This window comes from Mercenaria mercenaria, chromosome 3 (assembly GCF_021730395.1).
Source record: "Mercenaria mercenaria strain notata chromosome 3, MADL_Memer_1, whole genome shotgun sequence".
Classification (NCBI taxonomy): Eukaryota; Metazoa; Mollusca; class Bivalvia; order Venerida; family Veneridae; genus Mercenaria; species Mercenaria mercenaria.
The window spans coordinates 15,369,319-15,381,550 of NC_069363.1; the positions used below are offsets into that span (position 1 = coordinate 15,369,319).

At 33.2% G+C, this 12,232-nt stretch overlaps 1 protein-coding gene across 11 annotated transcripts in view; it reads right to left on the reverse strand.

Annotated features, from left to right (window-relative positions):
• Positions 1-1,444: 1,444 nt before the first annotated feature.
• Positions 1,445-12,232, reverse strand: part of LOC123525383 (neuronal calcium sensor 2-like) — a 215,638-nt gene continuing 204,850 nt past the window's right edge. For all 11 annotated transcript variants that reach the window (XM_045304389.2, XM_045304394.2, XM_053537911.1 and 8 more), the window contains one exon: positions 1,445-4,615. In XM_045304389.2, the coding sequence (XP_045160324.1) occupies positions 4,415-4,615 (201 nt within the window). In that variant the 3' untranslated portion in view covers positions 1,445-4,414. The remainder of the gene's footprint in view (positions 4,616-12,232) is intronic.

A 12,232-nucleotide genomic window follows, 5' to 3' on the forward strand; every position in this document is an offset into this window, starting at 1 on the left:
TATCTCTAAGTTGAGTTATAGGCATTTTTTTTCATTTGAAGCAAACTTAAAAAAATGCATGATAATCTTTTATATAAATAACATTCTTGCTTAGATCCACATATTACTACAATATACACTATCACGCATGTTTGCAAAATAAAATAGATACAAAAAATACATGTATATATAAAGAAATCTTGCTTAAAATAAACTTTACATATGGGAATAATGTTGGAATTATGACAGCTTACTTCTCTAAAGTGACCCATACTTTGAATGAAGTATATCTGTGACAGGATAACTTGACACCTTATTAGGTTTTTTTTTGTTTGGGTTTGATATCACACCAACACTATTATAGGTCATATGGTTTTCATGGCAGAGGAATACCCCAGGTGCCCCTCCAGGCATTATTTCCAGTGTGGGTGGGCACCTAAAGCTGCTCAATTTCATAAAGTGGGACAAAACCATCCCCCCAACTTCACCTACCAATAAGAACTTTATAATTACAAAAATTAACAAACATGAATTTTTTAATGTGATAATTATCTGTTTTTTTTAACTGAAAAATATATGAAAGGGCTAAATTTGACTTTCCCTGTGCTGATTTTGCCAGTCTTGTTCAAACCAAGGAGGGAGGAGGGAGGAATTTTGTCTGTAATCCAACTACTTATAGTAAAACAAATTGCAACATGACCTGTCAATTTTAGAACTGTCCTATTTTTTAAACAGTATCAAGTTGCTATGCAATAGTAATAAAACAACAAATTTATATGGTAACAAGCATAACAATACACAATAAAAATTACCTTATTCTTACATAACAAAAAACAACAAGTAACTGAGCCTAATTTGACCAAATTTTCTGTCAAGTACCTAGATTTTCGAGTGCCATCTTGTATAAAACACTTTAAAAAGGTCACTTTAATTCCAGTTGTTCATTCACATAAAAGTAGAAGTGGAAACAAAAGGAGGACTCAAGCAAAAATTTAGGTCTTATTATTCAAGTGTATGCAACTTCTACCCTCAAAAGAAAACTCTGCTAATGGATGCTGTTACATCTGAAACAATGATCTGGGTGTATACTACTGAAAGCTCTGATTTAGGGTAATAGTTACTTCAAAAAATCAAATTAACCATAAACTTTCTTCACAGCAATTATTCACCATAAAAGTTACTTCACAGCTATGATCTTTCATACAAGTTATACCATAGCTATGATTTATCCTTACAGTGTAACATGATATATCACAGCTATGATTTATCCCTACTGTGTATATATCACACTATATCACAGCTATGATTTATCCTTATAGTGTAACATGATATATCACAGCTATGATGTACCTTACAGTGTAACATGATATATCGCAGCTATGATTTATCCTTACAGTGTAGCATGATATATCACAGCTATGATTTATCCTTACAGTGTAACATGTTACATCACAGCTATGATGTACCTTACAGTGTAACATGTTATAGCACAGCTATGTTTTATCCTTATAATGTAACATGTTATATCACAGCTATGATTTATCCTTACAGTGTAACATGTTATATCACAGCTATGATGTACCTTACAGTGTAACATATTACTTCACAGCTGCGACCTATCATACAAGTTACATCATAGCTATGGTTTACTTTACAGTGTAACATGATAAATCACAGCTATGATTTATCCTTGTAGTATAACATGGTATATCACAGCTATGAATTATCACTCAGGTTACCTTACAGTGTAACATGTTACATCACATCTATGATTTATCATACAAGTTACAAAGCAAATGTGATTTACCATACAATTTGCTTCATGACCATGATTAACCATAAAAGTTCACTACTATAATTAACCATGAAAGTTGCTTTACATCAATGGCTAACCATTAAAGTAACTCCAAGACCATGTTTAACCATGAAAGTTACTTTCCTACTATGAATAACCATGAAAGTTACTTCAGTGCTATGATTTACTATATAGATCAAGAATATTACATCTTTCATTATTTTAGAATCAAAAGTAACAGTATCCAAATGCATATAATACAAGTATATAGTACAGTACATTCGCTACCTCATAAAAATCACACTAGACAGCAAAATGAGCATTGAAAAATCTGCATATGATTGTAAAAAACAGTAAAACATGTATATTTCAAAAACAATCATTTCAAAAATGTGAAGATTACAAAATAGGTATAACACAATGCTTTGTGAACCTATGTGCTATTTACAACACATATGTGGAAAAAAATGGTTTATACAACATTGGTTTTAAACTGGTCTTGATGCAACTACTGTCTACAGTTGATGCTCTGGTTCTAACATTTATAGCAAGTATTAGTTTAAACATCACTCATTGTTACAAAAGTTTATTGAATAAACTACCATGTTACTTTTGCACTAAATGACCTTTCATAGGAAGGACCTACTTTGGTCCAAAATATCCAACATAGATGGGTAAGGCCTAATTTCATACCAAAACACTTGTAATAAGTGAACGTTGACATCCTTTTCAGCAAGAACATCACATGCTACAAGCTCTTTTCATTTTTCTAAAAGATCTTTTTTCCAAAAAGAAATTATACAAAACCTTCCATACTAAAATAAAAGTCTCTTCTGATGCAATTATGTATTATAACACTGAACTGGTGTAGCAACTATAAGAAGCCATTCACTTCAAAATACCTATCATATGAGCCATCTTTTATTTAATATCCCTCATAAAGTACACTTTACTGTTTTGCTATGATTAAATGAAATATAAGTTTATCATTCTACTAGTGCAGATGCCAGATTAAGTTCAAAACCATCAAAATTATTTGATCATTTTGTTTATGAATAAAACCTTTCAGACTAATAAACATTTAACACATTTGGTTCTAATTTCCATCAATAAAATAAATTTTAAGGAGCTAAAATTGCTTCTTATTTTTAGGAGGTGATGATTCTTTACATTCCATCATTCTTTTTTTTTTTTTTTTTTTTTTGAAGAAAACATCTTGTCATAAATAATAGCCCTTTCGTAATAAATCTCTAAAATGTAACTTTTGTGAAAGTAAATAGCAAAATAAAAATTAGCAAAATAGCAATAAAACACAGGTGGGTAATTTGAAATATGTAAGTTTTAATATGTATATGTAATGAAATGGATGTTTTTTAGCTAACTATTGATAGTTTCTACCTCAAAGTTCGAGAGATCGTGCCAGAATAAAATAAAATAGAACACAACTGGTGTATGAACAGTAAAAACTGGTGGGGTATCTAATTATACATTACTTGACATAAAACATATTAAGGTAGAATGCACTGGGCTGATGCCCCCAAACATATTCATCTTAAAATTAAAGTTACTCCTTATAACTTTTAAGACATTTTAAACTACTGTTATTATAGGGACCACTAAAGTGCTTGTGCTTCACATAATACTCTGTTATATTTCATAAACCGGTTTGAAAGTCTTATTTAAAAAATACCAAAAATTTAAAAAGGAAGGTTTTTACATTCAGTGTAAGCAAGTAGAAAAATGGGAAAAAAATCTGAAAAAATGTGCTAAATGGTGAGTCTATTCACAGATGTAATATGATGTCATGATATAAGTATATAAACAATCTTAGTTGTACATAATCTTAAGGAATGTGGGATTCAATAGCAATTACATATTCAAAGAAAAAATCCATCTCCTTGACTGAGCTACAGAATGACCTTGACCTTCACATGACCTCACATCTAGACAGACACAAATACTTAACTGTATGTACAATACTGGATCTACATAAACTGAGACCTTTAATCCTATTAAGAAGGTTGTCACTACCAAACTTTACTTGCAAGTCTAAAGTGCTAGATCCTTGTTAATATTAAAGAAAATAAACAGACCAAAAAGATATTATTCCAGTAAACTGATGCTTCACTCTTGTTAAAAAATTCTTTTTGCACATTTTATGAAAAAATAACAATCCTAAAAAATGTATTGAAGAACCAAGCTTTTTGTAGTGACCTAAAATGAAGATCTTTGGAGAATCTCTCAGTTTAGAACAAAGACTATGGTTTTATTGCAGATTGTCATGCAATAGTTCTCAAATCTCACAGAAATCAAAGAGATCTGAATGTTTAGATCTCTGAAACGTTTTGATAAAGTGTGTTTTACATACTAATTTTTTTGTCAAACTTATCTCCATTTCGAAAAATATCAGTAGCGTCTAAAAACTGGAGAGATGAAAAATTCAACATTGGTAAGCAAATTTTTACCACCAAAACAAACAGATAATAGTTCAAAACAATGCCTCTGCCACTAGAATAAATGATTCTTGCCCAGTCATGATTTTGCCTGTCTGTCTGTCTGCCCATAGCATGTCCAGGAGTTGAAAGGACATAAATGTATAAAAATGAAGAGTGATTGTGAAGTATAACTGTCTTCATAAGTTTATTCCTGGTTACAGCCCCCTGCGTCTGCTGTTAACATCTGGTATAGGAACTGGTCTTTCATGCATCCATCAACAAACTCTGAGCGCGTTAAGACACCGTCGTTATTTACGTCCATCTTGGCAAAGATTTTGTGCGTTCTCTCCTCAGGGCTATCAGTATCTTGGTTGGTCAAGGCATTTCCCAACATGGAATAGATGGCCTGAAGATATAACATACTGAGTTCAAAATATGTAAACTTAGAGACATTTACTTAATTAACCTTTAGTCTGCTAAATTACTATAATAAACTGGTCCTTCATTCAATTTGGGCAGTACCACTTATTATTCAAAGGACCCTTGGGGGGTGTTCACTTAAAATTTACTGACTGAATAGGGCACAGTGCAGACCATGGTCAACCTGCATGGACTTATCTTGGTCTGCACTGGTCACAAAGGCAAAAATCACTTGCCGCCAGCATGCTAAAGATTAATATAAATATAGATAATCATTAACATGGGTCTGGTACAAATTTTCACAGATCTCAGTCCATGAAGTTAATTCCCATCAAACCAGTAAATCAACCATTTGTTTCAATGAAATTTAACTTTTCGCTACGATGTTATCATCAAACGGAGCTAGACAGCTACCGATTCAAAGTGCCATTAAAAAAAAGTAAAATTAACTTCAACAGAAACAACAACATATTTACATTATGTGTTGGAGATAAATGTTAACTATCAGAAATAACAAAATCTTTTCTTCCTTAAAGAGCACAACCAGTAAGTTTTAACTTCCAAAAGTGATAAACGACACGGTAATTGTATTATCCGATGCCTTTGTCTGTAAATAAATTGAAACTGGAGCAAAATTTTCACCCAAGACGCGAACTGTGTAAACATTCATCTAGAGGGACCACAATTGCACAGAAATATTGACCAAAGTGTGAAATTTCCATCATCTAATGAAGCCAAAGTGATTGATTGCAAAGAAAATCACAAGTGATATGGTTTTCTGTTCTTTCTCCCGATTTGACAGGGAACAATTAGATAAGTTTATTTTTGGTGGAATAGAAGTGTTATGACGGTTCAATGACAAGGCTCATATTTGGCAACTGTTAACTCTGTGGCAATAAAAACCTCAAAATTGTGACATTACCCTATAAACAGACCTCTGTTATTGATAATAATGAAGGAAAGTCAATACATATGGTTCATATTCAAAACAGATATGTAGACAGATAGAAGTTATTGAAACAATGATATTAAACAATACTGACTTTATGACAGTCAGACTCTGGTAAGGACATAAATTTAGCTGTTTATAATAAAAGAAAATGAATAAATATTGATTTGATGCCTCAAAGTAAGCTATTAAAATGCTTTACTTGAAATTATATGACACTGTGTACATTATGTTCAGGTTTAGCATGTTTTTTGACAATTTTCCTGTAATATACAACTGTGCCTACTTGTTGTAGTGAGCACAATACTAAACTTTATAGTGCTGCCTCACTGGAATATTATGGCATAAATATGTGACATGATACCCCACTCAACATATTATACTGACACGGGCTGACCAGACCTGGAACTATCGTCTCATTGCCGAGCGCCAGGCCAGGAAGTTACTAGTACCATTTTTCACGTCTCTGGTATTATGGGGCTAGTGAGAGAACCCACATCCTCCCACACTCGAAGCAAGCACTCTACCACTAGGCTACTAAGGCAGTTTGAAATTAAAAAAAAGACAAAAAATTATCATCCAACAAAAGATACATATATATCCCAAATCTTTTGGTCTAATTATTGATCTTAATATTTTGGTAGACAGATCATGAATAACATGCCTATCTTTAAAGACACCTGCACATATAAGCCAAAGTAACAGACCCTGTTTAATATTTAAAATCATACATAAGTAACTTATTTTTGCTGTACAATATAATGTTCTTACTATTATTCGCTACTATTTTACCCCCATTTGTATCTATCCACTTGCATTATTCCACTTACTTGGTAGGCATGTACGGAAGTAAGAATTACAGGATGTGGTTTTGTCCAGTTGATTTTCCCTATGACAAAAGCCTACTGATAAGTCATTTTGAAAATTCTAGTGACAGATGAAAACACGAGCTGTCACAGGAGACAGCGTGCTCAACTATTTCGATGCTGGATAGTGAAACTGGGCACATCTGAGGAAACTAGAGCTGTCACTGGAGTGTTTAATGACTCCAATTGTGGATGAAGATATTTCAAAATAGCATGAGTCTGTGTCAAAAATATTAACTTAAAGTAATAAGAGAGGTGAAGATAAAATGTATCAAAACACTATCTTAGTATATCCTAAGCAAAAAGGGGCATAATTCATTAAATATTGGTGCAAGAGTTATGCACCTTGTGTCATATGGTGTGGGTGATGATGTTGAACAACTATTTTAAGTTTGAATCAAATCCATTCAGTAATAACAGAGACAGAGTGAACGGGCATCAAAACTTTAACCTAAAATTCTAAGTAAAAAGGGGGAATAATTAATGAAAAATTGGTGCCAGAGTTATGCACCTTGCGTCATATGGTGTGGGTGATGATGTTGAACAACTATTTTAAGTTTGAATCAAATCCATTCAGTAATAACAGAGACAGAGTGAACGGGCATCAAAACTTTAACCTAAAATTCTAAGTAAAAAGGGGAAATAATTCATGAAAAATTGGTCCCAGAGTTATGCACCTTGTGTCATATGATAAGGGTAATGATGTTGAACAATTGTTTAAGTTTGAATCAGATCCATTCAGTAATAACAGAGATAGAGTGAAAGTGCATAAAACTTTAACCTGAAATTCTAAGTAAAAAGGGGAATAATTCATGAAAAATTGTGCCAGAGTTATGCATTTTGTGTCATATGATGTGGGTGATGATGCTGGTTTGAATCAAATCCATTCAGTAATAACAGAGGTAGAGTGAAAGTGCACCAAAACTTTAACCTGAAATTCTAAGTAAAAAGGGGGAATAATTCATGAAAAAATGGAGCCAGAGTTATGCACCGTGTGTCATATGATGTGGGTGATGATGTTGAACAACTCTTTTAAGTTTGAATCAAATCCATTCAGTAATAACAGAGATAGAGTGAAAGTGCATCAAAACTTCAACCTGAAAATCTAAGTGAAAAGGGGGGATAATTCATGAAATATTGGTGCCAGAGTTATGGCCCTTATGTCAGATGATGTGGATGATGATGAGGAATAAGTATTTCAAGTTTGAATCAAACCCATCAAGTAATTACAGAGATAAGTTGAAGAAAGAGAAAGTATAAAAAAACTTTAACCAAGGTGGGGACGCCGAAAGACGCCGACGCCGACGCCAGGTCAAGTAGGATAGCTCTCCTTAATAATTATACTTCATATAGTCGAGCTAAAAAGATATTTGCTAGGAACTAATTACATTGTTTCAATATGACATACATCGATAAAGACTAATATATCTGAACGAAAGTTAAAAAAGTTTCTATGAAACATACATATTTATCAAAATTGTAGTTTATTTTGGAGTCAAAGCACATCCGCTTTTCACAAAGATTTTGACTGGCTAAAATATTCCACTAAAATTCTTCAAAATAATTAATTGAAAATTTTGTTTTACAAATTCCATATTCAATGACAAGATACAAGAAGATTTATTTAATGTCAGATAAGTACAAACATATAACACTAGCTTAACACTATTTTCAGACAAGGAATACACAAAATCAGTATGTACTTGATTCAATTTTTGGCACAATTTTACAAATCAGGCCAAAACAAAAAACTATGACTTGGTATCTAATGGCAATGGAAAAACCTATCAGTTAATAATGACATCTCAAACAGAAAGACAGTATAGACAAATAAAGCTTTTGGTCTCTAGGGAGCAACTGCCTCACAACCCACCTAAGTATGATTTATTATTGATGAATATCGATCACAGTCACAAAGTCTATTTTTTAGTGCATTAAAGTATGTTGTACATAGAAAAAGTTTCTCTGGGATTTTCTCAAAATAGGTTTGATCAGCATAAAATTTGACAGACAACAATCAATCTCAAATATGAGAAAATCTTATCAATATCAATAATGAACTGGAGATAAATGTTGAAAATAATGCATTGTATCCCCATACAGCTTCATTTAAGTAGATAGGTGAACTGATATACAATATCTGGCATTCTAAGCACAAACAGGTGTGCTGGCCTTGAAATAAATGAAGGAAAGTCAGATTCTGCATGTTATCTCACTACTGCAAACATTATTGCCAAGTCTGAAGATCTGAAAACCCTTTAAAGCAGTAAAAGATATAAAGAAGACACACAAAGCTTATTTGACTTGGGATCCTACCATACACCATTGACCCTGTACATACATGAATAAAAGTTGTATTCTTTACTTCAGAAAATCCTCAGAGTGGGTAAAAAGATGCAGAGCTGGTGAGATTTTGGGATGAACAGACAGACTGCCATCCATCACGCCAGCCAAACCAACAAGAGCTGTCACAGTAGACAGCATGCTCGACTATTTCGATGCTGGATAGTGAATGTGGGCACATCTGAAGAAACTGGAGCTGTCACTGGAGTGTTTAATGACTCCAATGTGGATGAAGATATTGGACAAAAGCTTGAGTCTGTGTCAAAATTTTTAAGTAATAAGAGAGATAATGATATCAAATCCATTACATAATAACTGAGACAGAGTGAAAATGCATCAAAATTAACCTTAAATTCTAAATAAAAGGGGGCAAAATTCATGAAATTAGTGCCAGAGTTAAAGACCTTGTTTGATATGATGTGGGTGATAAGGTGGAAGAACTACTTTCAGTTTGAATCAAATCTATTTAGTAATAACTGAGATAGAGTGAAAGTGCATCAAAGCATCAAAACTTTAACCTGAAATTCTAATTAAAAAGGGGGGGATAATTCATGAAATATTGGTCCAAGAGTTATGGCCTTTGTGTCATATGATGTGAGTGATGATGTTGAACAACTATTTTAAGTTTGAGTCAAATCCATTTAGTAATAACTGAGATAGAGTGAAAGTGCATCAAAACTTTTAACCGACATTTTAAGTAATTAAAAGGCCCGGGGCAGGGGATAATTCATTAAATATTGGTACAGAGTTATGAACCTTGTGTCATATGATGTGGGAGATAATGTGGAACAACTACTTTCAGTTTGAATCAAATCCATTAAGTAATAACTGAGATAGAGTGAAAGTGCATCAAAACTTCAACCTGAAATTCTAAGTAAAAGGGGGATAATTCATGAAATATTGGTGCAAGAGTTATGGCCCTTGTGCCATATGATGTGGGTGATGGTGAGGAATAACTATTTTAAGTTTGAAACAAATCCATCAAGTAATTACAGAGATAAAGATAAAGTGCATCAAAACTTTAACCAAGGTGCGGACGCAGAAGGACACCGACGCCGACACCGGGTCAAGTAGGACAGCTCTCCATACTTCATATAGTCGAGCTAAAAACAATATCTTTGAGTCAGTCATGGGCATATAATATAAGGTATAATTATGTGGTCTATGATAGTGTAGAGACATACCATACCATACCATCTTCTAAAAATTTCTTTTTTGTAGAAGAAGCCAGGTATGGCAAGAAATGTACCAAGGTGTTAACACTGAGTTAGAGACCAGTATTAGCAATGTGAAGGTTTGCATATCTTATTACCAATCTGTCAGAACTCATCTTAAAGCAACGAACTGCAAGAACAAACTTTTTAACACTGAACCAAGTGCTATGAGGACACACATACTAACCTGTTAGCATTTGAACTATAAGAAAAGTACTGTGAAGACACATACGCCAATCTGTAAAAATTGTGCTCCAACTCATATACTTTAGAGACATACATACCAATATGCTAACATAAACTAGTCATCAAACACTGCATGGACACATGCAAATCTGTCAACATTGAGTTACAAGCCTAAGCACTGTGAGGAACATATATCAACATGTCAGAATTGTTCTCAAGGGGAAGTACTGCAAGAACAAATCCATATGTCAACATTTAAGTAAAGGCCAAACACTGCAGAGACATATACTTTATACAAAGTACTGTAGATACACACAGTACATATATACCAATCTGTCAACACTAATCTTGATACTAAGCACTACATGGTTATATATATACCAATCAGTCAGGATTGAACTAGATGCCAAGTACTGAGTGGACCCAAGTGGACACATTACAATCTGTCAAAATTGACTCTGAAGCCATATATCGTAGAGACATCTACCCCAATCTGTAAATATCGAACTAGAAACCAAACAATGTTGAAGTCAAACACCAATCTGTCAAAATTAACTAGAAACTAAACACTTCAGAGACAATTAGACATAGTGTACCAATATCAAGCTTACATGCCACAAACAAAAGGAGAAAATGGTGTGACAACTTTGCACGAGTCTGGAGTTCAGTTTGTATATCAGAATGCATTCTATGTAATGGTTGCAGAACAATCCATAACAGACTCCTCTGGGAGCTATAAGCAAGCAACTCATGTCATATGATAATCTGTGTGGGTAGAGAGAGAGCCTGGAGATTTAAGACACACTTTCGACACTACAAGTTGACAATGTAAAATAGTCTCTCACAGAACTGATTTTATTACAGAAGCAATTATACAATGGTAATATAGCACTATGATAGTTAGAGTTCAGTTAGGGAAAAGTTTGAAGGATAAGGGTTGTCAATGGTGACAGATATAGATGTTCTTTATGAGATAGTGCTCTTAAGTTGTTTTACTGAAAATAGAAATACTGGCCTCCGTGAGTAATTAATTGCTTATTTGTCTGCAACAAGTTCTTGTCTGGGAAAAACAGACAAGATTTTGGTTCAGTTTTGTATGCAATACACTCAAACCCACTAAGTTGAATTAAGGATCGGCAAATCCATGAATCGTGCTAGCAATTTGTTAAATTTGCCAATCCTGTTGTCGTTCATTTCACATGAACTCCAAAACAATAAAAAAAATTCTTGTCAAAAGAGCAACTTTGAGATCTCATTGGTGAGGGAATAACACCCACTAATTGTTAAATTTTCTAATAAATATTTTGTTGATGTTACTGTAAATGTTCTATTACAGTACAGTCTAATTCATGAAAAAAATATTAGATACTTTTGGAGGAATTGTATATTGTATGTTTATGTTATATTTGCAGAAATGAAGGAGATATCAAAATAGCAGGTTAACTATTTTTGATCAGCATGGCCTATATAGTTATGAGACCGCTATGTTTAGCATACTGAGAAATCATTGATGTTCATTGGGGACTAATTTTCGTAGTTTTTGTGGTGTAGTCAATCGGCAATCAACACGATTCAATCCCAATGAACTTGCAATATTTTCATTTATTTGATCTTTGATCTTTGAAATCATCACTTCAATACCTCACAAAAAAAGCTTTTGGCAAGAAACACAAATTTAATGCCCAGGAAAAAAGACTAATTTCATAATAATCAATCTGTGTGTCCGTGCATTACTCTGGGCTCATTATTTCTGTATTGTTCCTACTACTATACTCTGTGTAATGCACACCAGTCCTGTTTTTTTTAACTGATTTTTTTTCGTAAAATTTATGGTATGAAATAAGTCTAATCACTTTTACAGCATGGACAGTTGCATGAGATATGCTTCAACAATGCTGGCACAATTTTAGGTCCACTTTACCGAAATATATTATGCTTTCTGCTTTTCTCTGAAGCATTCATTTCTTTAATCATTACTGATTTTATCCTCCATATACTTGCAAATAAACAGTATTACAAATGATGACACTATAGCTGTCTGTATC